Source organism: Carassius gibelio, chromosome A11, assembly GCF_023724105.1.
Source record: "Carassius gibelio isolate Cgi1373 ecotype wild population from Czech Republic chromosome A11, carGib1.2-hapl.c, whole genome shotgun sequence".
NCBI lineage: Eukaryota > Metazoa > Chordata > Actinopteri > Cypriniformes > Cyprinidae > Carassius > Carassius gibelio.
This window is the reverse complement of record NC_068381.1, coordinates 6,743,475-6,768,101: the sequence shown is the minus strand read 5'-3', so window position 1 is coordinate 6,768,101 and position 24,627 is coordinate 6,743,475. Positions and strand designations below refer to the sequence as shown.

Genomic DNA, 24,627 nt, shown 5'->3' with positions numbered 1-24,627 from the left:
ACCCCCTGGCTATATGTGTATTTTGAAAGCGTATTCTTTCTTTATATTCTGTTTGTGTTTTATGTTTTCGTGTGTATTATTGTTGCTGTAACTGTACTTTGACTGTGTTTTTTTGAAGTTTAATAAAAAAAATAAATAAAAAAAAATCACTGAGAAGCATGTGGTTGTGAGATTATTTATTGTAATAAAATGATTAACAACAAGAGCAAAACATATAACTGAAACAGTTTCATCAACACTATTCGACTGTTCAGTATATGTACTTATAACTTGACACTCACAACAAAAGTGCCACACATTTCTGATCTGTATATTTTCTTTAATGTTCAGAGACTTAAACCAGTGACCAGAGAAACTGAATTATTTCTGTTTTGACTCATGGACCAATCAAATAAAAAATAAAAATCCATGTGCATTTAGTGATGAAAGCTCCTCTGCCTCCAATTTCTCAGTATTTATTTCAGTTAAAAAAATCTGCTTCTATAATATGTAATATAGAACAGAATAGAATATAACAGAACAGAACAAAAAATAATATACTCAAGCAGAATGGAACAGAATTAGAGTAGAATAGAGTAGAATTCTCATTCAAAATCTAAACACACTTGGTGACATTGTTTTAAAAACCAAAGACGCCTCAATTGTGTTACCACAGCTTTATTTGTTGTACTAAATTCATAATTATCTTTTACATTAAAACATAGTTGAATAAACTTACTGTATTTCACTGTAAATCAATGTTTAATCTGAAACACTGGACTTCTATGCATGTGTTGAATCAATAGTGAACATGCTGTGGAAGGTGCCATTGATTTATTTTAGCTCCTTCAGGCCCTGTCATAACAATTAAATGTAACAATGATTTTAGACATAATTTTATCTGAGGTGATACAGAATGAATGTGGCAAGTGTATTTTTTATTTTTAAATATTACCAATGTGCATTTGATAATGTTATGCTGGAAAACTCTAGTCGTACTCTGGTTTAGCACCTTGTGTTGAAGAATATATAAAACAGTAATTCAGCTAGAGGCCTCTTAGCATAAAAATACAAAAACTACGATTGCAGCTTAGTCAAAATACATGTTCAGTACATATTCTTTGCGGTATTACTAGTAACTTAACCTCTTGGTTTACTGCTGTGTCTTCCTGGATGCAAAGCCCATCTCCACTGGTGAAATCATTGAGTTGAAGCCATTGTAAGAGTTGCAGCTGTCATAAATCTTTTACCAAGATATAAAAGCTTAAACCCTCTGACACAGCAATCCCACCTTTTACTAAAAACCCACCCCACACCTCAGCAGATCCACTGAATGAAACGGTTAAAAAAGCTGGCTGTGTTCACACTGGCAAAATCCTTATCCCTGAAAACGGCCGTCTGGTCTCCCATAGAAAGCTTTTCTAGGATCTTCTTGTTATCATCTTTGCCTATGGTAATCACAGTGGGAACGCCCTCTACTCTGCGCATTGAGCTAATGCCTTCCTCCAGGTTCGTGTCGTCGGTGAACCCATCGGTTATGAAGATGAACAACAGCTCAGCATTTCGTCTAGCCAATCGAGAGCCTCTACTTGTGACAATGTTGTTGACGGCGTAGATAATACCACTTCCCACATTGGAAGAAGAATCCAGGTACCTCATGTTGGCAAGGCCAGAAGTGATGATGCTGATATTGTTGGTAAGTCTGAAGCCCAACAGATGTTGGTTTTCAACACTATACTGCAGAAGAGCCACCCTGGCATTATGGTCATCATTTTCTCCCTGGGCGAGGGTCAAGCGCTTAGCAACTTTCAACACGAAATCATGTGCATGGTGGAAATTCTCCTGACCCAAGCGCTCCGAGCCATCCAGCATGAAGATGATATCAACAGGGCGCTGGATGCAGCTGGCTACAGCTGGCTCTATAAAATACAAAAACAGCAATTATTGTCTTGTGTGACATGCTTTGCACTTATATGGTAGTTCAAGCTTGATTTGCTGCAGTGGAAAATTCATGAATTAAAAAAAAATGAATTGTGAAAAAAAATTCAGTGTTCATTTACAGAATTTTAAGAATAAATAAATCTAACAAAATAAGCACTTCATTGCTAAAAATATTTATTTGTTACAAATAATTCAAGTTCATTCATTAATTTCTTGCAGTCCAAAAGCTTGCCATTTTTACACTGCACATTTTTGATATAGAGTAATGTGCATATATACTTGCTAATAAATATACATAATCTTGTACTAGAAAGAAAAATCTAATTATTGACCATGGCAGACTGAAAAAAAGGGTCCCACTTTATATTAGGTGGCCTTAACTATATGTACTAACATAAAAAATAAGTACAATGTACTTATTGTGTTCATATTGTATTGTTAAACACTTTTGCTGCTATTGAGGTGGGATAGGGGTAAGGTTAGGGAGAGGGTTGGAGGTATGGGTAAGTTTAAGGGTGGGTTAAGTTGTAAAGTATGGGTCAACAGTGTAATTATAAATGTAATTACAGAAATTAAATACAGATGTAATTACATGTCGTTTTTTTTTAAATATAAGTACAATGTAAAAACATGTATGTACACAATAAGTACATTGTACTAAATTATTAATTAAAATGTAAGTACATAGTAGTTAAAGCCACTTAATATAAACGGTCCAAAAAAAGTATTCTGAATTGTACACAGTCCATTTTTCTTTCACTCAAGGACAGTCGGTATCAGGACATAATGAAGATAGCTATTTGGCGCAGATATGTATTTCCATTCAAAAAGATTCACTGAGATAATCAAACATGCAATATATGCCACATAATTTGCCATTAACAGTTATATTAGAAGGCTACAAAAAGTATTACTGAATTGCCATTGTAGTACATGAATGCTATTAGAATTATATGTCAGAGACTCTCTAAAGTCTTCTGTTGCCTAAAAGCAGATTCACTCTTGGGGCAATTGAGAAAAAAATCTTAAATTTAAACAGAATAATTGTTGAATTGTTTTTTTTTAAATAAAACTGTATGCTAATGGTCAAGTGGTTTATACAACATCCCTAACTGATCATCATACAGATTATTTTGTGTCTTTTTTTTTTTCTTTTAAGGTTGACAGTGGTAAAGCAGCACTAAAAAGCTCCACAGATACTTCACTTACCTATGAGAAAGGGTTGTAAATGCAGCCTTAATGTGCAAAACTCACATGAATATAGTTTCAAATTGTATGGTTCATTAATGTACAGATGCTTTAAAGGAATAGAGCGATCAAAAATAAAAATGTTGATTTTGTCATTTTTGAAACTTGTATGAATTTCTAATTGCAGATGTAATACTTTTACAGAGTCTTTATTTTCCTTTCTGGAGTTTGACAGCCCCTGGTCACTATATGTTTTCATTATATGGAAAGTTTAAACAATTACTTTCCTTTCCTTTTTTTATTTTTTTTATGTATACTACCCTTATCAATTACCCCTATCTTTTATATTCAAAACACCAAAGCACCATATTTATAAAAGATCAAAATGCCTTCAAATCCTAGAGGCCCTGAGGATTCAAGCAAACCAGGCAAAGCTTATGACAGCATGCTATGCAAGCTAACAAGTGTCAAAAATCCATGCAGCTATTCAAAATGTTATCATTTCACGTATTTGAATTACAGGGCAGCAGGCATCAATGACAAGAGGCAAAAGTTGCCATTTCACATTATCATTGCAGGGAATTGCTTTTATCAGAGGTTTGCCATCATTTTACCTATTTAAATGCTATTTCTTACAAATAAAATTATACTTCTTTGAGAAGGGTAATAGCAACTGCCTTTGAGTATTGTCAACGCAAATACTACATTCATGCATAGACCAGCTACAGTAGGTTTTTACTTGCTTTTTACTTTACAACTCGACAAGAGAGTACAACTGTACAGCAAGGTCAATTGTATTATTTCACTGAAGCTATCAGTTTGAAAATGCCCAATCCTATGCTTCCTAACACAAGCCAAGAGGTTTGTTTGGGTCTCCCATCATATCAGAATAGATGTTTCTAAATGAGTCAATGAACAGATCAGTCCATCTCTGTTTGTCAGGGTCAGAGGACAGTTTAGCCATCTGGGCTGCATAAGCCAATGTAGCTACAGCCTTGGTGTAGGTATCGGGGTGTTTGGCCTCTTGTAGATTGCTGATTAAATTTGGGACGCTTAGTACATTGGATGGGATGGGACTGTCCTTCCACTCCTCTGCAAAGACGTTATCTGCAAGTGAGTGTTAAAACAATAGTTTTAGGGCCTCCTAGCATCTGGCTCTGCCCTGGTTGCTGTTTTGATTGATTTTAGTTTTTGACTTGATAACTTTTTTTGTTGCACATTGTGCATTTAGCTGACACACTCAAAAGGAAATGTTTGCACACCACTGTTTCGATAATGTGCCATTTCTCTTGTGGCTGATTATCTCACGTAACAAGTGTATGATTAATATTCATAACATAAACATTTGAGATGTATAATCGTACAAATGTCTAATATTTGTTATGTGTACTGAACCATAAGCATATAAAAAAAATGACATATATTATAAATATGTTGATCATGTACCCCATAAACAAATCCTGACGGTTTATTATCTTGCATAGAAAACATTATTATTATGACTTTTACAGGCCAAATACAACCTGTTTATCATTATTAGCATTCTAGCTGTCATGGCTGACACTGAAACTATTAAGGCCCGTTCACACCAAGCACGATAACTATAAAGATAACGATAAAGATAGTTCTAAAAATCGTTCTCAATATTACAGAATAGCGGAGTCCACACCACAATTATAACGATTAAGGCAAAGAGAAACTATATCGTTGGAATCACTTTCAGAACGATTTTTTTATTCTGATGAACGATAAAAACCAATCAGAATCAATCCTGCTGTAATGAGCTCGAGAATTTAAAGCAGCAGATGCGCGTCCGCTTAGAATACACAGACAATATCGTTCGCTGCTGTGGACGCTAATATCGTTATCTTTATAGTTATCGTTCTTGGTGTAACGGGCCTTTAGGCTGCATGCCCACCAAAGCATTTTTAATGACTAAAACAAAAATAGAAATGTAAAAAATAAACAAAAAAACGAATAAAATGATAAAAGCACAGTCACTAAAATGTAAACTGAATTAAAGTAAAAATACTAATAAATAGTGTATTAGTAAATAAATAACACTATTTGGATGCATTGTATAGAGTATTTTGCCCCCATTCTAAACCTGTGAAAAAAAAGGCAATTTAAAAACAATAAAATAATTTAAAAAAATGATACCAAACACTTGACTGTCTTCTCAGCCATTAGGAAAGTTATTATGAATAACAACACTTACCCATTTGACATGGAAGATGTGGGCAAACAACCACTGGATCTAAAACAAAGAAAAGAAAAGTAATTAAAAGAAATCTCTATTTCTGGATATTAAGACAGCAATAGTGAAGTCAGGACTCACCTGGGCAGAGTACAGTCTCAATCTTATCAATGAAATCCTCTGCAACCAGATCAGCGAAACGCCTCATTCCCATGACTCTTCCTTTTTTGTTGCAAGTGATGGACTTCAGGCTTTCATTCTCCTCCGGCTGGTCAAACATGTCACCAATACCGATGGCACTCACATCAATGTTATTGGTTGTGCAGAGGTAACCGAGCAGTGAGTCATCATCACGGGGGTCATACCGGCCGTCTGTGATCACAACCACTGTCACATTAGCCTTAGAACGACGGCTATCGCGAATCAAGTTATCGTAGGCAAACTTCAGGGCTGAAGGCGTCCAGGTTCCTCCAGCGATCCACTCGAGGTTCTTCACGGCTTGTTTGAAGGCGGACATGGAGTCGATCCTGGAGTCGTTGAGGCGAATAGCCTGGAATGTTCCATTGTGACTGTACTGGACAACACCAACTCGAGTTCCTGACAAATTGTTAGATTACGTTAAACCACTAAACTGCATTGCTTCTTATTGGAACTGTAAAATTGACTAGAAGTAAATGTGAATGGTGCTTCTTCATGTAAACGTTGGCTCCAAAATGTCTTTTTACCTGTTTCAGAACTGGGATCTTTTGCCATTGAGCCCAGCCTGTTGATGGTGTTGATCACAAAGTTCTTCTCCAGGGTGAAGTTGGTCATGCCCACACTTTCAGAGCTGTCAATCACAAACACAATATCCAGGGCACCGCATCTCTTTTCACAATCTGAAACATACAAGAACATTTAGTGAATATATACTGTAGCAATTCATTCATTTTTACTGCAAATTTATAGTGTGAGAATCTTACCACAGCATCCACACGTCTCTCTGATGTAGCTCATGACATCACATTCCTGAGAAAATTTATAGTATGTATACAACATTCTTTCTTAAAATTATTGTGAGCAATGTCTTTTGGAAATGGGAATTTTAATGCTTACACTAAGGCCAGGGTCTCCGCTTGGTCCAGGGCCACCCTGTTAAAGACACAATTCGAAAAAATTTGATTAAAAGTTAACTTAAATTGTATACATTCAGACCTTGGTTTACTGCTACCATTTACTGTTGTTTAAGTACTTTTCTACGACAAAATAAATGAAATATCCCAAACGTAAGGCTGGGCAATATAGGCAAAACTATTATTTTAAATATCAACCATATCAATATTTATTTCCATATAACAATATTTACCATTAATGGCAAAGGAAATTCATTCCACATGTTTGTTAGACCTTGACAATTAATGTAAACATAACTAGTTTTTTCATAATTGAACTCCACAGATTTATCCACCTGTTAATTTAGGGCCCCATTAAAATCCATTATACTTATTTATTATTTCCTCATAATTCTTTTTTTTTTTTTTTTTAACAAAATGCTGCTCAACAAACCTTTATTAAAACATGGATGATATGGTTGATATGCACGTTTATCCGTCACAAGCTTCTGATTAGGGGTGTGTTTCCCAAAAGCATAGTTGCTAAACTGTTAACCTGTTAGCAACTTAGTTGGTTGGCAATGGGAAATTGTATTACAACCAACAAAGTTGCTAACAGGTTAGGAACTATGCTTTCGGGAAATGCACCCCAGATTGAATCTTTTGACATATACACACTGCATGAATATCCAATTTCCTGCTGTTGTTATTTACAAAGCACACATGATATATATCTACTTCGGGTTCTAATAAGGTAACAACCAACACATGAACTGTTGTGCAGTGCTGCCTACTTTTAAAAAGAGTAGTAAAAGTTCCCCTTTCCGCACCCAAAACCAGTCGCCTGTTAATGAGTCTTAAACAAAGACTGGTGGAACGTTGTCCTGCTCCAATTCACAGATGCTGGGTGAAAGGGGAGTTTTATAATGACAGCACACTTCTTTAGGACACTTTATTCACCAAGAAGAACAGCTTGTTCTGCGCGGTATACATCTTTACGCTATTTTTATGTCACTGCGCATGCACAGTACTTTTCAGTTTCGTTTTTTAATTCAAATGTCCCCTTAATCTTTAATATTTGGCCACTTCTTTAGGATAGAAATGCTACAGCCACTTTTGTTTCTTGAACAAGAACGTGTGGACATCAAAAAATTTAAAATCAAAGCAAGTTTTTTGAGTTTTATTTTGAAGTTGCAATAAACAGTTAGCGTATTTAGATAATGATGTGTTATCCTGTGTTGTGTAGGTTTATAAATGATTTAAGGTATTTTTTCTTAATCTAAATGTTGAATTGCTGGTGAAGTTTATGTGGTCATGACTTCATACATTGAGACAGCAGACACTGAAAAATGCTTGTGGGAATCACGCTTGCTTGAGTTTGTGTAGTAGACGAAAGAGAACATGCACTGCGACGTATTAGCAGCATGCACTGGCTAGCTGGTGTTTCGTTTATTTCTGCTGTGTGAAAGACTGTCAGATTAATCCATCTTATCATTATTGCAATCTGCAATTGCACTATGACATTGTTTATCACCCAGTCCTACCCAAACTTCCTTTAAACATTAATATGCACTAAAAATTTAACTTACATCTCTTCCTGGACCTCCTTTAATGCCCCTTCTTCCAGGTTCTCCTGGGGGCCCGGGCTCTCCCTGAAACAAAATGAAAAGATATTATCACACTATGAAAATAAAACCGGTTGCAAATGGCATTTTATTTCTGAACAGCTAATTTTCTGACCGGCTCTCCAGAAGTTCCCTTTGAACCCGGTTCGCCCTTTGGTCCGCAGTCTCCTCTACTTCCCCTGGGTCCAGGTGAACCTTTATCACCCTTGTCACCCTGCAGAACAAACATATATAGTACATTGTAATATTTTAGTTGTATAATATCAAATCGTAAAACATAATGTGATCTAAAGCTCTGTAAACTGAAAATTAATTCAGTACAAGTACACATTTAACTCATTGCAGTACCGTAGCTCCCCTTGGTCCAGGATAGCTGAATCCAGGTCTGCCAGGATCACCCTACAGCAAAGGAATCAGCGTCTTGTATTTACAACAGACATGCTAACATTGATTTTAAAACCATCAGATTTTTTTGTGTGTGATGTACCTGTGGTCCTGGAGGGCCAGGTTCACCTCTAGGGCCAGCATCACCTGGGTCACCTTGAGAACCCTACAACAGAGGAAAACATGTTTTTTGCGGCTTGTTCATCCAGCAAAATAAGTTCATCCTCTGCCGTAAGCAGCAAGACAAAAAGGCAACTGCTTTTGGTTTTGGACATTTGTAGCCTATGTATACCATAAAATGGCTGGCAAATATTAAATTTAGCTAAATTAATTGTTTTACAATTCTGCCTGATTCTCCAGGAGCTCCTGGTGAGCCTCTTGGTCCTGGAAGTCCGTTTTCACCCTAGAAAAAAAATAATAATAATAATTTTTTCAATCATGTCCACCATAAAACCAACAAAAATGTATTTTACTACACTCACCTGTTTTTAAGCAGCCAAATCAATGACTCTTACCTTGGAACCTTGGTTGCCAGGCTCGCCTGCAAGACCCCTTGTTCCCTCAGAACCTGGTTCACCCTGTCAAACATTATAAATACTTCAATTAATCATTCAGGACATTGTTAAAATAATTGTTTAATTAAATAACATTGTCTCCCCTCATGCAATCTGAGTATATAGTACAATAAGGACCGCACACTAAATTTACTAAATTGAGACAAATTTTTTTTGTAAAGTTATAATTTTTACAAAAACACTTACCTTTTCTCCTTTTCCCCCATTTGGCCCAGTGCTGCCTTTAAGTCCAAAGTCTCCTCGTCTTCCCTAACAATAAAATTTTAAATATCACCAAAAGTCCACCTACTGTAGTTTTACAATACAAACATGAACGAAAAATAATTCCTCACAGGGTCGCCTTTAGGTCCAGGTCCTCCAGCTATCCCCTATAAAACAAAGCAATGTTCTTTTTAACATCATCTCTAATTTACAATGTTAAAATAACAGTAATGACTATAATTAAAACAAATACATACAGCAGATCCTTTCAGGCCAGGCTCTCCAGGTGATCCGGGACTTCCTCTCTCTCCCTGTAGGGGGTGTCAGAGAGCACATTACAATATGACTGATAATAGCGAATAATTTATCATTTAATCTAATTAATAATTTGTATTTTTTATAGTAATAAAAATCATTTAGTTAAAGAACAGACACTGCAATTAAAAACTGAACGTGGCTGCTCAATGCAGTGTGCCGAGCAACTTTCACTGTGTCATTTCTCCGCAGTTGACGCTGAACTGGCGCTAATTTAAAAGTGAGAGTAAAATCCGCACTGCGCTTTTAAGCCATTTTCACGAGTTCACACTTACATATAATAAACAGAGTGAAATGTTATGCGTATTTGGTCGGACTTCTTTGGTAGGACTTCTTTGATTATTTATAATGGTTCAGACTTGCGCTGATTGGATGATTGGGCGTTTTAATTATCTGCGTGTGCTCCTCCCAAAAGTTGTTATTTAAACATCACTTAAAAGCCAAGGAAAGTGAGGAAAAGAGGGAAAATTAACAAACTAAAAACGAACCATTGCTTTACACTGAATTGGCGCTATTTGAAAGTCAAAGCATAATGCACACGCTGCTTTTAAAAGCTAGGAAAGCGATGAAAAGAGGGACTGCCCTGTCCCCTCAGTGATACCGGTGTTGTTATACGTTGATTTACCATCACAACCCTACTCTGTGGTTCTGAAATCTTACTTTGGATCCAGGATCTCCAACTGTCCCGGGTTGTCCTGGTCTTCCTGGACGACCTGGATCACCCTGAAAAGAAAGTGAGAAACCGTGACACCTCAAACCAATTTCCTAATTCATGTCTTTTAAATGTCAATGTTTATTTTGTCTATAATTTATCAGGTACCTTTTCTCCCGGACTCCCTGGATAACCAGGTTCTCCAGCAGCTCCAGGATAGCCATCAGGACCCTGCAAAAGGCACATTCATCTGTTAATGGACTTGCATGGCAAGAATCTATTACTCAAAGGAAAAGACCCACACACCTTGTCACCAGGGTCACCTTTGCAGCCAGGAGCGCCAACCCTGCCAATTTTTCCCTGTAACAAAAAAAAGTCATTTTTATTTTATCTTTTGTTTTGTTTTTAACTATCCACAATTCACTACCTCAAATTTACCATAACTAACCTTCTGCCCATCTGTTCCATTTCTGCCAGGTGTCCCAGCAACACCCTGTTAGAAAAATAATAAAAAATATTATAAACATTTGAAAATACATGCAGCATGGAAGATTCTGCATACAGAGAAAATGGTCTAAGGAACTTACCTTTCTCCCTTGTGCTCCAATATCTCCCTAAAATCAGATAATTTGCATGTAAGTGTTGTTGCTGCATTATCAATATGTCAGCATATATATATATATATATATATATATATGTGTTCTAATCTAACAGATAACTTTGAGAAAATCATACCTTTTCACCTTTGAGACCGAGTTCTCCCTAAATGAGAAAAACACACACAAAAAATTGGGGGGAGTTTACCAGCAGTAAATTGGATTGCACAGTAAAATCCAGTGCAATAATGCCAAAATATACATAATGGATTTTAATGAAAGCTAATTAGATGTACACAAAGTTTGAAATTAAATGCTTAAAGTGAACATTTACAGGTGCTTCTCAAAAAATTAGAAATATCATGGAAGAGGTACATATTTTTTGTAATGTAATTTAAAAAGCAAACTTTGTTATATTCTAGAGTTTTTTGTTTTAACTCTGATGGTTATGAGTTAAAGCTTAGGAGATTTTTAAAAAAATCAGTATTTCAAATAAATTGAATATTTTCTCAAAGATCAATCTAAAAAAGATTTACAAAGTTTTTTTCAAGATCTAAAAAGTCAGCAGATGGAAGCATAAAGTGCTCCAAAATCTCCTGGTAGATGGCTGCATTGACTTTGGACTAGATAAAACACAATGGACCAAAACCAGCAGAGGCCATGGCACCCAAATCATCACTGACTTCAGAAACTTCACACTGGACTTTTGGATTCCTCTCCAGTCTTCCTCTAGACCCCAGACCTTGATTTCCAAATGAAATGCTAAATTTACTTTCATCAGAAAAGAGGACTGTGGACCACTCAGCAACGGTCCAGTTCTTTTTCTCCTTACCCAGGTGAAATGCTTTTTCTGGTTCAGGAGTGGCTTGGTTTTAGGAATGTGACAGCTGTAGTTCTTTTCCTGAAGACGTCTGAGTGTGGTGACTCTAGATGCACTGACTCCAGCTTCAGCCCACTCCTTATGAAGCTCTCCCAAGGTCTTGAATCTTCTTTCCCTGACAATCTTCCCAAGGCTGTCGTCATCCCTGTTGCTTGTGCACCTTTTCCTACCACAATTTTTCCTTCCCGTCAACCTTCTATGAATATATTTTGATACAGCACTCTGTGAACAGACAGCCCTTTCAGCAATGACCTTCTGTGGCTTACTTTCCTTGTGGAGGGTGTTGATGATTGTCTTCTGGACAACTAACAAGTCAGTAGTCTTTCCCATAATTGTGGTTGCATGTTCTAAACTAGTCCAAGATGTACCCAGTATTTATACTAAAAATTAATCTAACTAATCAAGCTCAAAACGGAATATTACATTTTTTTTTTTTTTTTAAGCTGTAAGTTGTAACCATCACAATTAAAACAAAAAACTCTTGAAATATTTCAGTTTGTGTGCAAAAAATCTAGAAAATTAGAGTTTTCTTTGTTTAATTAAATAACAAAAAATAAAGAAATTTTCCATAATATTCACATTTTTGAGATGCACGTGTAAAACGACATTTCCTTAAAATTATCTAAAAGCATAAAAATAAAATGATATATTGTCAAGGTTGTCTGATGCTCCCTTCTGGTAATCAGCAAAGCAAAAACACTTTATCACGTATTGCAGATAATCTTTAAATAGCCAAATACATGCAGATTAATTGGTCTGACCAATACATATTGGTCTATGACTAGACATTAACATGTGCCTGAGGAATGTGAAGAACTTACTTTTGTTCCAGGATGTCCAATGGGTCCCTCAATACCTGGATCTCCCTGTAGGTTTTGACATGAGTTATTACTACTAATAAAATAGTACTGGTGTGAGAGTCTCACTGAATACAAATTAGATATAGTTTTAGATATAGAAATGCTGTATTTTACCAAATGCGTTCATGAGAACTGGTTTGTACTCACAGGACGTCCCCGTTGACCTTTAAGACCGGCATCGCCATTATCTCCTTTAGCTCCCTGTAATAACCAAGGCATTAGATCAAGTGTTTAGCAAAAAGAAAGACATACTGCAATTACTTGTTAGTTAAGATTTTTTTTAATCAAATTTTTAAGATACCCACTTTCTGTCCCCTGTGTCCTGGTGGACCTACAGGTCCTTTAGTCTCCAAACATTTCACAGAGTAGCACTGGAAAATAATGATGAAATTAAATCAGATGATACATTGTAATGTAATGTAAAAAAAGCAATAATAATAAAAATTTAAAAATAAAAATGTGACGATGGTACATCAAATATTTGCATTATTATTTAAAATATTTATATGGAAAATAAAGTCCACATGCTTTAAACTAAATGGTTCTTCTGTTTCATTGCTGAGAAAACCTCATTTTATTTTGAGGAGTATATACTGTAGTGACAGTAAAAAGTGATTCAACAAGTTGGAACCCAATGAGAAAAATCATTTAACTCAATAGATGTTAGTAAACTGGTATGGATCTCACCTCTTGATAAGCCAGATGAAGCTGCAAGAGAGAATGAGAGCAAAGGAAGATTATTATAATTATAGTCCCTAGCTCACAACAAACATCAGTGAAGTATTTAATCACGTTTTCATCATGAAATATGTCTGAAAATCATCCAGAATCTTAATTTCAGAGTATTATACCACTGTATGCCCAAAAGAAAAGTATGAAAGGCATTGCATTACCATTGCATCATAAATGCGATCGATTGTTGATTTCACTATGACTGGCCTCCCTCCCGATAGATCAACAGCCATGTATTTGTTACGATAAACTCCAGCAGGTGAATTAGCAATCTCCCTCAGTCCTGCCTCCTCTAGGTTCTGGGACGATGCGACAGCGAAGATCTTAATGAATTCATCACGTGCTCGTTCTGCCGCAACTTTGATCCCACCACATGGGTTAGCTGTCACATGACCATCGGTGATGACCACCGCAAAGCGCTTGGCTTTGGGTTCGGACGGTGTGTTGAGCAGTTGTTGGGTCATGTTGGTGATGGCGCAGTCAATGTGAGTGCCCTTTCCCAAGTACACGATTTTCCTTAGATTCTCAATGAACACATCTGCACTGGTGATTTGGCTGAAGAACACCTGCTTCTGGGAGAAGTGAAGGCCTCCTATAGACCAGCTCATGTGAACTAAACCTTGGTTAACGCTTTTTAGTTTCTCAGCAAATTCAATGACAAAGTTTTTGACGCTATTGACCAAGCTGCCAGGTGGGTTCTCCTGTAGAGCTATGGTCTCAGATGTGTCGATGACAAAGTACAAATGGATTGGGCAATTGATTGTGTCTGAAGAGACGGAACACACACAGCAACATAAGTCACTTAAACAAAATAGACTAACATCAAATAATGTTAATATTCATTAAAATAATATGTTGAAACTATGGGGTTAGTAAGATATATTTTTTTTTACAGCAAGGCAGCATTCAATCTGTCAGAAGTGACAAAAAAGACATTTATAATGGTACAGTTATTATATATATATATATATATATATATATATATATATATATATATATATATATATATATATATAATGGCAGTAAGATTAAAAGTGAAAGAAAAAAATTTACAAAGACATATTCAATGTGGTTATATATATATATATATATATATATATATATATATATATATATATATATATATATATATTATTATTCCTTTGATGCCAGGAATCATTACTCCAGCCTTCAGTATCACATGATCCTTCAGAAGACATTTTAATATGCTGACTTGCTGCTTCAAAAAAACATTTCTTATTATAACCAATGTTTAAAAGAAAAAACAGTTGTGCTGCTTATTTATTTATTTATTTATTTATTTTTTGTAGAAACGATAATATTTTTTTTCTTTGATGCATATAAAATTCAAAAGAAAATGGTAACATTATAAATGTTTTTACTGGCTCTTTTGATCAATTTAATCATTTCATCCATATTTTTTACTAAAACATAGGTGTAATATTGCATTCATAGAATAATACAGAATAATCGGTTACTGAATTAAGTAAGTTACTTACAGTTGCAGGTTTCATGGATGTCCAAAGTCTGGCCCTGTATGTGAACACCCACAAACAACAGGAGGAGGATCGATAGTACCATCATCCTCATTCTTCTTCCTTAACAGACAAGCAAACACGATGTGTTGACCATGATCAAAACATTTAATTCATTAAGATCACAAATGATCAATGACTACGTTTACATGGACATCAGTAATCTAATTATTTACCTTATTCTAAATAAGCCAATATTATGATTATGGTGTTTACATGAGATGCTTTCAGAATGTTCCTTTCATGTTCCCATTTTACACGTTATAGTACAGTAATATTTTTTTCTAAACTTGTAGAAACATATAGAAACAGGGCAGCAAGATAAAAGAATATTCCAACAAAAAGCTTTAATAAAAATAAGAACAGAAAACAAATATTCTGGATTTGCATATGTCAAGTTATAATATTATCAATTCATAAAAGTGCAAAAATAAATGCATCAAAATCAATTTGGCACTCTTTTTGTTGTTTGTATGTCTAAGAGATGAAACGAGAGTCCAATTAAACAAGAAAAGGGGGGAAAGGCAAAGGATATTAAAGAATTACATGTACTGAGGTTATATTCATTATAATTATTTTACACTTCCTTAAAGGTGCTGTATGTAGGTTTTCGACTCTACTAAATCTGCAATGCCATGTTTGCAGATATTTAGGAAACATACAAAGTTAAGATACTTGTTTATCTGAAAAACAATTTGGACTGCAATACCTAGTTCAACCACTCGGGGTGTCAATCCTACATAAACACCTTTAAAGGGGTCATATAATGCCCATTTTCCACAAGTTAATTTGATTTTTTTAGTGTCTTAATGAAAAGTCTGTAACGTTAAAAACATTTTCTTTTTTTACCCGCCTCTCGTTTCAGAACTGCTCTATGAGAAACTGTTTACTTCAGCCACATTCATAGTGGAACTTGCTAATTAGCACATTATTATAAAAGGCGATTTGCAATGATTAATTAAAATATATTATACTCACTGCTTTTGTAGGATGAGGCTGGATTTTGAATGATTCACGCGAACATAAACGCATTTAAGTAGATCAAGGGCACATTCCCTTCAGATCCAAACGTAAATTAATCCTCAGCAATTTCAGTCGCTCAGATGTATACTGCTATGTTCATTATTACATCCAACAACAAAAGACCTCAATCACTTAGGAGTCATGCTTGTCTGCATCTCTGACTGATGACGGCTCAATCAGGGTCCAGTCTGTGCTGAAACACTGCTGTCAACTAAACAATCATGGGAGGGGCCTCCGACCGTGTGATGTCACATGGTCAGACAGCTTGATTTGAGAAAGGCGAAAACAATTTTTGAGTAAATTTCATGTTATAATCAGTGTTTTGTTCTACAGTATAAATTTCACACAGTTCAATTCTTAGGAGTTTTTTTTTATGCAAGTTGCTAAATACTAACTACTGTATAAAAAAACCACAGATGTGTGATGAATCAACCATTCTTCAAATCAAAGTCAAAGTTTGTAATGTCGACATTCACCTTGTAGCTGGTTAGATTGTTTCACAACTTATAACTCTTAAGTTATGAAGTTAAGTTCTTTCTCAACTTTTTAAAAGGTTTCAAGAAACATGAATGGGAACAATTTATTGTGAACAACAACTTGTGCTTTCATGACCGAGGCAGACAACTGAAAAAAAAAAAAAAAAAAAAAAAAAATTGGCCAGGCACTGTTGCTCTCTATTAGCTTAAAATAAGGGTGTGGCTTAGCTACCCGGAAGTTGTTTTCATAAAGAATTCTCCTGGGTTTTTTAAACTTTTAACTGTAAAGTTTCTTCAAGTTATTATTCATGTATGACTTATTGTTCAGACTGCTGCTGAAACACCAAACAGATGCAATTGTTTCTTTTCAAAGCACTGGTCAAAATGGACCAATCACATGGACTTTGCACAATATTATAAATAATAATAATAATTGCATGTAGATAGCGAGGGTGGATTTTCATCCACATGTCAGATATCAATTACTGGAATCAATGGATTTTAACAATTGTACAGGATAGTATATCAAAGGTGTCCAATAAGACAAAAGTGACTCAAAGTGACTTTCTGAGCCCCCATCCATCCCATAAAATAAGACTTAAAAAAGTAACTTAAAGTAAGCTTTTGTCTCAGAGGAAAGTATTTTTATTTATTGCTCTATGTTGTAAATAGATATTCTGTTCAGCTAATCTGAGGTCAAATTCTCTCTAGACCTCATCTCAGTTTGTCAGTTGAATTGTTTTGCCAATTCATACTAACTATTACTATTATACACTGTAAAATTTTTCCAGGATTTCACAAGATATAACTGTAATATTTCACAGTTAATTACATTATTACCACTTCACAGGCTTTAACTGTGATAATTCACAATATAATACCGTATTTAGACTTTTACTGTGAAAATAATGCAGGCGCGGGGCTTTTACAAGAAACTACTGTGAATGCCGTCTTTTTTGAGTGGCGACTGCGGCAGCGTCATCAGAGCGTCATCAGAGCTCTCTGATCTACGTGGTCTCATTCGGTGGATTCAGACAGCGGTAAGTGTTTAAATGTCAAACTTTATCAATTTGATGTTTTTTATATGATAGTGCATGTAATTTAAAAGTATGAACCAAATTAGCGTTAGTTGTAGGTTCTGTTGTCATTTTTTTGTAACTTAGCTGGAGCAGACTCGCATCGACGTTTAAGCGCGCAAATTTGAATGAAAAGACGTTGGTTGTAGTGTTAATTATACCGTATTAAGTTAACTGTGAGATGTCTGATTAGATACACCGTCGAACATTTAACTTTAGCTTTACTTAAAGCTTATCTTAGTTACTCTAACAGCGTTCTCTCTTTTACCACAGCATTTTCTACATTGACCGACGATAAATAAAGTTATAAGGTAAGATGTGGCCTTAATGTGGGTATTATGACAGTTATTATCAACTAGATAAATTATGGTGTTTGTGGATTTGGGCAAAGGTGGATTAAATTCATCTCAAATTAGTAACTTTATAATTTTCTTCCCTGCTGTGTGTGTGAAACGGAGCAACCGTTGTCTTTCTCGTCAACAGAAAAATGAATGGGGGCTTCATCCAGCTGAGTTCACGCAGCATTTTCAACCGCCATTTTTATTCGGATAATTTTCAAAATATGACTGTTATTGTGTCATGAAATGTAGTTTTAAAAGTATTTCAGGCGAGAATGTAGTTGTTTTAAACTCAAATATGCGGTTTATTTATAATGACAGCGTCTATTTAAAAAATGTGTTTCGCCGATCTCGGAGATGAGCTCCATGCGATCAGCGGGAGCTCCGTCATCATGTATCCGCCGAGAGTAGCCTTACCTCGGCTAGATCTTCTGACATTTGCCGCTGGCTCTGATGTGTCTTTAGTGGTTCAAGATAAAATATAATTCGTTTGGGGTAAAATGAAACGTTTCTTATCTTTGGCCTATATTCAATTTATCTATTAATATGTTTTATATATATATATATATATATATATATATATATATATATATATAGGTCATTTTTATTCCTGTCTCTATAGAAATATGAACTTTTGTCATATAGCTCCGGTTGACTGCTCACTGACAACATCTGTCGTTCCTCCTTGTTGAATGAGTGGAGAAGGGTATTCCTGCACAACCGGAGGCTGCAGGAACATACTGTTGAATGAGTGACTCCTAGCAGGCTCCTGATTGGTTAACGCGGCGCGAATTGACGCCAAAGTTCAAATTTTTCAACTCGGGCGGCAGACGCGAATTCGCGTCAAACGCTAAATGCACAAAAAGCACCATTCGCGCTTAACGCGCTCTATTCGCGCGTCAATTCGCGTCTTCCGCGCCGCGCTTAACGCCCCATTCGCGCCGCGAGACCTCCAGACGCGCGTAAACGCGCCTTTGCATTGACTTAACATTGAAATCATTCGCGCCAGACGCTCTATTCACGCTGGTGTGGACGGAGATATTCGTTTTAATTCTCCGTTTCTAAACGAAAACGCAGTAGTGTGGACGGGGCCTTAATTTGTGTGTCTGTGCTGGAGACCAGACCAGATTAGACCAGAGACAATGCTTAAAAAAGTCAGAAACAACTAGAAAACTGGGTGCTTTATTGTGAAAAAGATATAAGAAATGAAATGTTTATCACATCATCTGTGAACGGGTAATAATTCTAGGAGGAAGAGTACAAGTAGAAACAGCCATAGGGAGATGGACAGGCAACAGGCTCTTACTCCATCCTCTGCAAACGGAACATGTAAATTATATAAATTGTTGTGTGTGAATGCTTTGCCTAGGTAAATCACACACCTCTACTTTGGTGAAGGTCTATTCTTGACTGTGTTTGTGATGGAAATGTTTTTCAGTTCAGTTCCATGCATTTTTTTTTCTGAATTACAGTACTTACACCTGAATTACACCTTTGTTTAAACTGAGCTAACTTTAGTTTGACTCTGTACTGCAAAAGCAGTGACCCACTGAAGGTGGTGACTGGGAACTGACACCTTTTTCATCACACGAATTAAACTAACAGGTTTCTTCTGTCTTTTTGTTTGTAGGTGCTTCTTGGGCATCAACCCAGAGACGGGCACAAAATCTAAGAGGCAGAGAGGTCACATGAACCAGCAAGTCTGCACTCTTATCAGGAAGCTCATTGACTTTGAATGGATGTCAATCTAATGTAAGCTGTGTTCCAATTTAAGAACGGACTAATGAAACAAAGTATCTGTGTTAAAGGAACATGCTGACTTTTTGTGACTTTATCTTATTCCCCGTATCCCCCAGAGTTAGATAAGTCTATACATACCCTTCTCATCTCCGTGCTTGCCGTAAGTCTGTCTGAGGCACCCACCGCTAGCCTAGCTTAGCACAAAGACTGGAGGTAAACGGCTCCAGCTAGCATACTGCTCCCAATAAGTGACAAAATAACGCCAACATTTTCCTATTTACATGTTGTGATTTGTATAGTCACAGTGACTCTAACCATCTTCTAACCGTATACATACTGGGAACTATATTCTCAGAAGGCGAAGCACTGCTACTTGGGGAGTGATTTTCTCACAGCACCTGAGAAGCCCTGTGGTGAGGAGCAGAGAGTTTGCTCAGAATTGGAGTAAATCACTCCAAAGAAGTAGCAGTGCTTCGCCTTCTGAGAATATAGTTCCCAGTATGTATACAGTTAGAAGATGGTTGTGTCTCATATGACCTTGTTATTTGTACACACTGTGACTATACAAATCACAACATGTAAATAGGAAAATGTTGGCGTTATTTTGTCACTTATTGAGAGCAGTATGCTAGCTGGAGCTGTTTACCTCCAGTCTTTGTGCTAAGCTAGGCTAGCGGTGGGTGCGTCAAACAGAGGGTATGTATGGACTTATCTAACTCTGGGGGATACGGTGAATAAGCTAAAGTCCCAAAAAGTCGGCGTGTTCCTTTAAGCTAGATGTAGTTATGCAGTAAAAAGTTTACTGAAGCTATTAAAGGGTTAGTTCACCCAAAATTGAAAAATCTGTCATTAATTACATCCCCTCACGATGTTCCAAACACAAGAATTTTGTTCTACACAAATTAAGAAAATTTTAAGCAATATGAGAGCTTTCTGATCCCACCTATAGACTACTATGTTATAACCATTTTCAAGTCCGAGAAAGGTAGTAAAACCATCGTTAAAATAGTCCATGTGACTACAGTGGTTCAACCTCAATGTTATGATGCGACGAGAATACTTTTTGTGCCCAATGCAATCACATGCATGATTGAGAACACATCACGTGAACAGCATCGGATACTGGCACAGAAAGGAAAAATGTTGAATAAAGTCGGTATTCTATTTTGTTTTGTTTTGTTTCTGCGCAGTAAAAGTATTCTCGTCGCTTCATAACATTAAGGTTTAACCACTGTATACATATGGACTATTTTAACAATCTTTCCGGGCCTTGAAAGTAAAATAATTGCTGTCCATGGAGGATACAGAAAGCTCTCGGATTTCTTAAAATATCTTAATTTGTGTTCCAAAGATTTTTGGGGTGAACTATCCCTTTAATGTGTTCTATAGTGTCTCCTGATTCAATGTAGAGTTTAGACAGACTGCAAAATAAATGTGTAAAATTAATTGTTTTTACGTTTATTTGATTTTAACATGCCTTGACGTCTAAAAAACGTCAAATTTACAGTACTTTACAATAGTTTTAAGTGTAAATTTACATTACTTGCTACTGTGTTGAATTACTATGCAATTTAGCATGCAATTTTTGCTTAAAGGGTTAGTTCACCCAAAAAGGAAAATTCTGTCAGTAATTACTCACCCTCATGTTGTTCCAACCCCGTAAGACCTTCTCTCATCTTCGGAACACAAATTAAAATATTTTTGATTAAATCTGAGAGCTGTCTCACTCCTCCATAGGCTTCTAAGGGATTGAAACTTGCTGGCCCAGAAAATGTATTAAAAACATCATTAATATAGTCCAAGTGACTACAGTGGCTCAATCTTACGTTTACCAAGCAACGAGAATACTTTTTGTGCGCAAAACCCCCCCAAAAATAATGACTTTATTCCACTATTCATTTCCTTCTCTCTGGGCCTCGGGTGAATTCATGTAGTATAACAGCGTAGCGCTTCTGTGTTATACGTCACATGCATCACACACATGACCAGCGTCGGCCAATAGTGAGCCTACGTGTGACGTATAACACAGAAGCACTACGCTGTTTTACTACATGAAAAAACTCAAGGCCCACAGAGAAGGAAATGAATTGTGGAATAAAGTTGTTTTTTGTTTTTTTTTACGCACAAAGTATTCTCGTCGCTTTATAAACTTAAGATTGAGCTACTGGAGTCACTTGGACTATATTAATTGTCTTTAATACATTTTTCTGGGCCAGCAAGTTTCAAACCCTTAGAAGCCGATGGAGGAGTGATCCAGCTCTCAGATTTCATCAAAAATATCTTAATTTGTGCTCTGTAATTACTGACAGAATTTTCATTTTTGGGTGAACTAACCTTTTAACCTCAATCATGTTACTTTCAGTCCTGTTACTCACGTGAAAAATAATAGGACTGGGTAAAAGTAACAGGAGTGATTAGAGTCCTGGTTTGTTGATTTAATATTAATTGAGAGTACTATTCACATTTTTTTTAATAGTTGAAATTACTTAAATTGTAGACATTTTAGGATTAGTGTTACAATGCGAGCACCATACTTACAGGGAGTCAGTCCACCACAGAGTAACTTAAACTTTTTGTCTTTCTTATCTTTTGTATATAGTGGATAGAACCCACACTATGCAGGTGCCAGCTGCGAGGGAAGGAGAGAGACACCTGCGACCCTCTCTATTCCCACCTTTTTGTCTTTTCTTACATCTCTCTCCCTCACTCTCTCTTCTCTGTCTCCTTCTTTCTCTTTTGACACACAGTCCTGTTACCCAGTGTCAATCCCTGTTGCCCAGTGTTTTATTCATGTAATTAAATTGTATTTTACTTCAAAAAAATAAAAGTTATGTCACTGTTTTTATCAGTTTTGTTTGGTCCATCATTTATGCTAAATCACAGTAATACATAGACATTCACAGTTATGTACAGTAATTCTACAGCTGCTTACTGCTAAATTACAGTAATAGATAGACTAATTTCACAGTTAAATACATGAATTCTACAGCTGCTTACTGTTAAATTACAGTAATACATAGACACCAACTGTAATTTCACAGTTAAATACATTAATTCTACAGCAGCTTACCGCTAAATCACAGTAATGCAATGTCAGAATTACTGTGAAGTCACAGTATACAGCTGTCATTTCACAATAATTTACTGTAAAAATGTTACAGTAACTTACTGTGAAAGTCATGCAATTATTAACCTGCAATTTATTGTAAATTTACAGTCAAATAATTAACAGTGTAAGCATCTTCTATCAAAACAGCCAATTCAAATATTTCAGACATTTTCAAATAAATTCTGTATTTGAAACCATTATCTCAGCTAGGCTTTCGTGTTTATTAAAATCAGCTGAAATAAAAATGCAGAAAATCTGAAATATGGCATTTTGTCAAAAACACCATTATTCAAGCTTACATTCAATCCAATGACAAGATGAATTACGAAATAATTATAATGCAAATATTGCAAATATTACATATGCATTACTCAAAAAAAAGTTATTTTACCTTTTATTACATTAAGTTTAAAGGTTGTTTGTTTTTAACACTGATTACACCATAACTCTAGATATTTCTGGCTCATTAGACAATATTCAGTATATTATGCAATATACAGTGAACACGTGTATTCCCAGCATAAAAAAAATAAAGTTTTACAATCAATCAAAAAGAACAGCAGCAAGGAAAATGAGACATATATGAAGAAACCACCATAAAATAAAGCATGCAATACCATTTGTTCTTTTAAATAAATTATTCAATAAATTATTTACAAATTGTTGAGAATTTACAGATTATTGAATAACTAAAAAATGTGCAGACCTGTGACTGATCATTTCCAAACTTGCGCTCTTGAGAAATAAAAACGCACTGTCAACGTTATTTATATAAAAGTAAGTCTTCACTTACCCACCCAAGATAAGAAAATCTGAAGAACTTTTCGACTGCTGATTTAGGTTTAGGTTTATCAGAGATACATGCCTTACTAGGTAAAGCAGAAATCAGAACAACGTCCAAAATAAAGGAGTGAGTGAGAAGCAAAGATGCAGAAGTTTCCTCTGCGCTTCTTCTCCCAGCTCGAACAGAAGTCTCTCCTCCCTCCTTCGTCAGCGCGAAGGAAAACCGAGCGTCAGTGCACTGCCTTTTCTGTTCGCATGGCGGCGCTGTGCATCCACACTGATTGTTCTACACTCCCAATCCTCCCGATTTCTTCTGGATAGCTGGTGATTAGAGGAGGGGGTGCGTGGATCATCCACACGTGTTCACAAAGACACATCTTATCGAATTATAATGATAAAAAAAAAACGTGTGCTAAAATTAATAGCAGGAATTCTCACATGGTCTGTCTTCCGTGGAAGTGCTTTAGGCATATGGCAGAAGCATCTGTCAGCAAAATACTTCATTTTTAAAGAAAACAAGAGTTGTGGCATCTTTATTTAGTTTTGTTTACAGTTTTCTAGATAACGCGTGGGGAAATTACTACCAGATGTTATCAATAGAGACATTAACATCAGCCAATGTGAGAAAGGCCTTTGGTTGTTACCCTGGGGTCATAGGCACGGGAAGTTTGTGTGCTGACCCTGTTTTTTTCTGTTGGCAACTGTTTAATTGTTGGAAATAGGCCTATATATATATATATATATATATATATATATATATATATATATATATATATATATATATATATATATATATATATATATTAAAAAATCAGAATCGTAAAAACTGCAAAAGTAGGTCACCTTGTTGGCAGAGACACCAGCTTCACCCACCAATGTGTGACTGGGCTAATCAATATTAAAAAAGACATTTTAACTCAATGAGCCCAGATTTGAATCCGCCTTATGGCAAACTTTTTTTCTCTCCTTTTTTTTAGTGTAAATAGTAAATCGCTAAAAATACTGCTATATTTATAATTATAAATATCATCTATCACTCAGAAAATGCGCTATTTTCACTTAGTGTAAATAGGCTCTATATCGCGCTCTAATATTCTAAAAGGTTCACAAAGTTTAAAGCAGCATTTTGTATGTATGTGTGTGTGTATATATATATATATATATATGTATGTATGTATGTATGTATGTATGTATATATATATATATATATATATATATATATATATATATATATATATAATTACGCATACAGTATTTTAAGTACATTAAAATTTTGTATTAACTCGTCGTTATCTTTAGGTCACATCCCAAAACCATTCAAGCTGGTGGTT

At 35.7% G+C, this 24,627-nt stretch overlaps 1 protein-coding gene and 1 long non-coding RNA gene across 4 annotated transcripts; one reads left to right on the top strand and one right to left on the bottom strand.

The window, feature by feature from the left end:
* Positions 1-161: 161 nt before the first annotated feature.
* LOC128022168 (collagen alpha-2(VI) chain) lies at positions 162-23,472 on the bottom strand. 3 transcript variants are annotated; one of them, XM_052609465.1, is made up of 28 exons: positions 23,307-23,472; positions 14,716-14,814; positions 13,378-13,982; positions 13,172-13,192; positions 12,790-12,855; positions 12,632-12,685; positions 12,446-12,490; positions 10,884-10,910; positions 10,736-10,762; positions 10,597-10,641; positions 10,455-10,508; positions 10,317-10,379; positions 10,157-10,219; positions 9,439-9,492; positions 9,313-9,348; positions 9,167-9,229; positions 8,921-8,983; positions 8,746-8,808; positions 8,509-8,571; positions 8,370-8,420; positions 8,137-8,235; positions 7,986-8,048; positions 6,401-6,436; positions 6,268-6,313; positions 6,031-6,183; positions 5,447-5,902; positions 5,327-5,365; positions 162-1,898 (listed from the first exon to the last, which is right to left on the bottom strand). In XM_052609465.1, the coding sequence occupies exons 2-28, from the start codon at positions 14,804-14,806 to the stop codon at positions 1,297-1,299; spliced, it is 3,048 nt and encodes a 1,015-aa protein (XP_052465425.1). In that variant the 5' UTR covers positions 14,807-14,814; positions 23,307-23,472; the 3' UTR covers positions 162-1,296. The 3 variants fall into 3 exon arrangements, with proteins under 3 accessions (XP_052465425.1, XP_052465426.1, XP_052465427.1); XM_052609466.1 differs by having other exon boundaries at positions 23,311-23,472; XM_052609467.1 differs by lacking the exon at positions 162-1,898 and adding an exon at positions 3,823-4,215.
* On the top strand, positions 17,221-22,632 carry LOC128022183 (uncharacterized). The gene is made up of 4 exons (XR_008185878.1): positions 17,221-17,290; positions 17,600-17,637; positions 19,295-19,416; positions 22,004-22,632. It is a non-coding gene; the product is annotated as an uncharacterized LOC128022183 (long non-coding RNA).
* Positions 23,473-24,627: the final 1,155 nt, after the last annotated feature.

Excerpts from the sequence above, each read along its gene's own strand:
- LOC128022168 (XM_052609465.1), bottom strand. The coding sequence starts at position 14,806 with ATGAGGATGATGGTACTATCGATCCTCCTCCTGTTGTTTGTGGGTGTT. Across the intron at positions 10,509-10,596 it reads ATGGAACAGATGGGCAGAAG|GGAAAAATTGGCAGGGTTGG; the intron begins GTTAGTTATGGT and ends TTTTTGTTACAG. Across the intron at positions 8,421-8,508 it reads CTGGCCCTCCAGGACCACAG|GGTGATCCTGGCAGACCTGG; the intron begins GTACATCACACA and ends CCTTTGCTGTAG.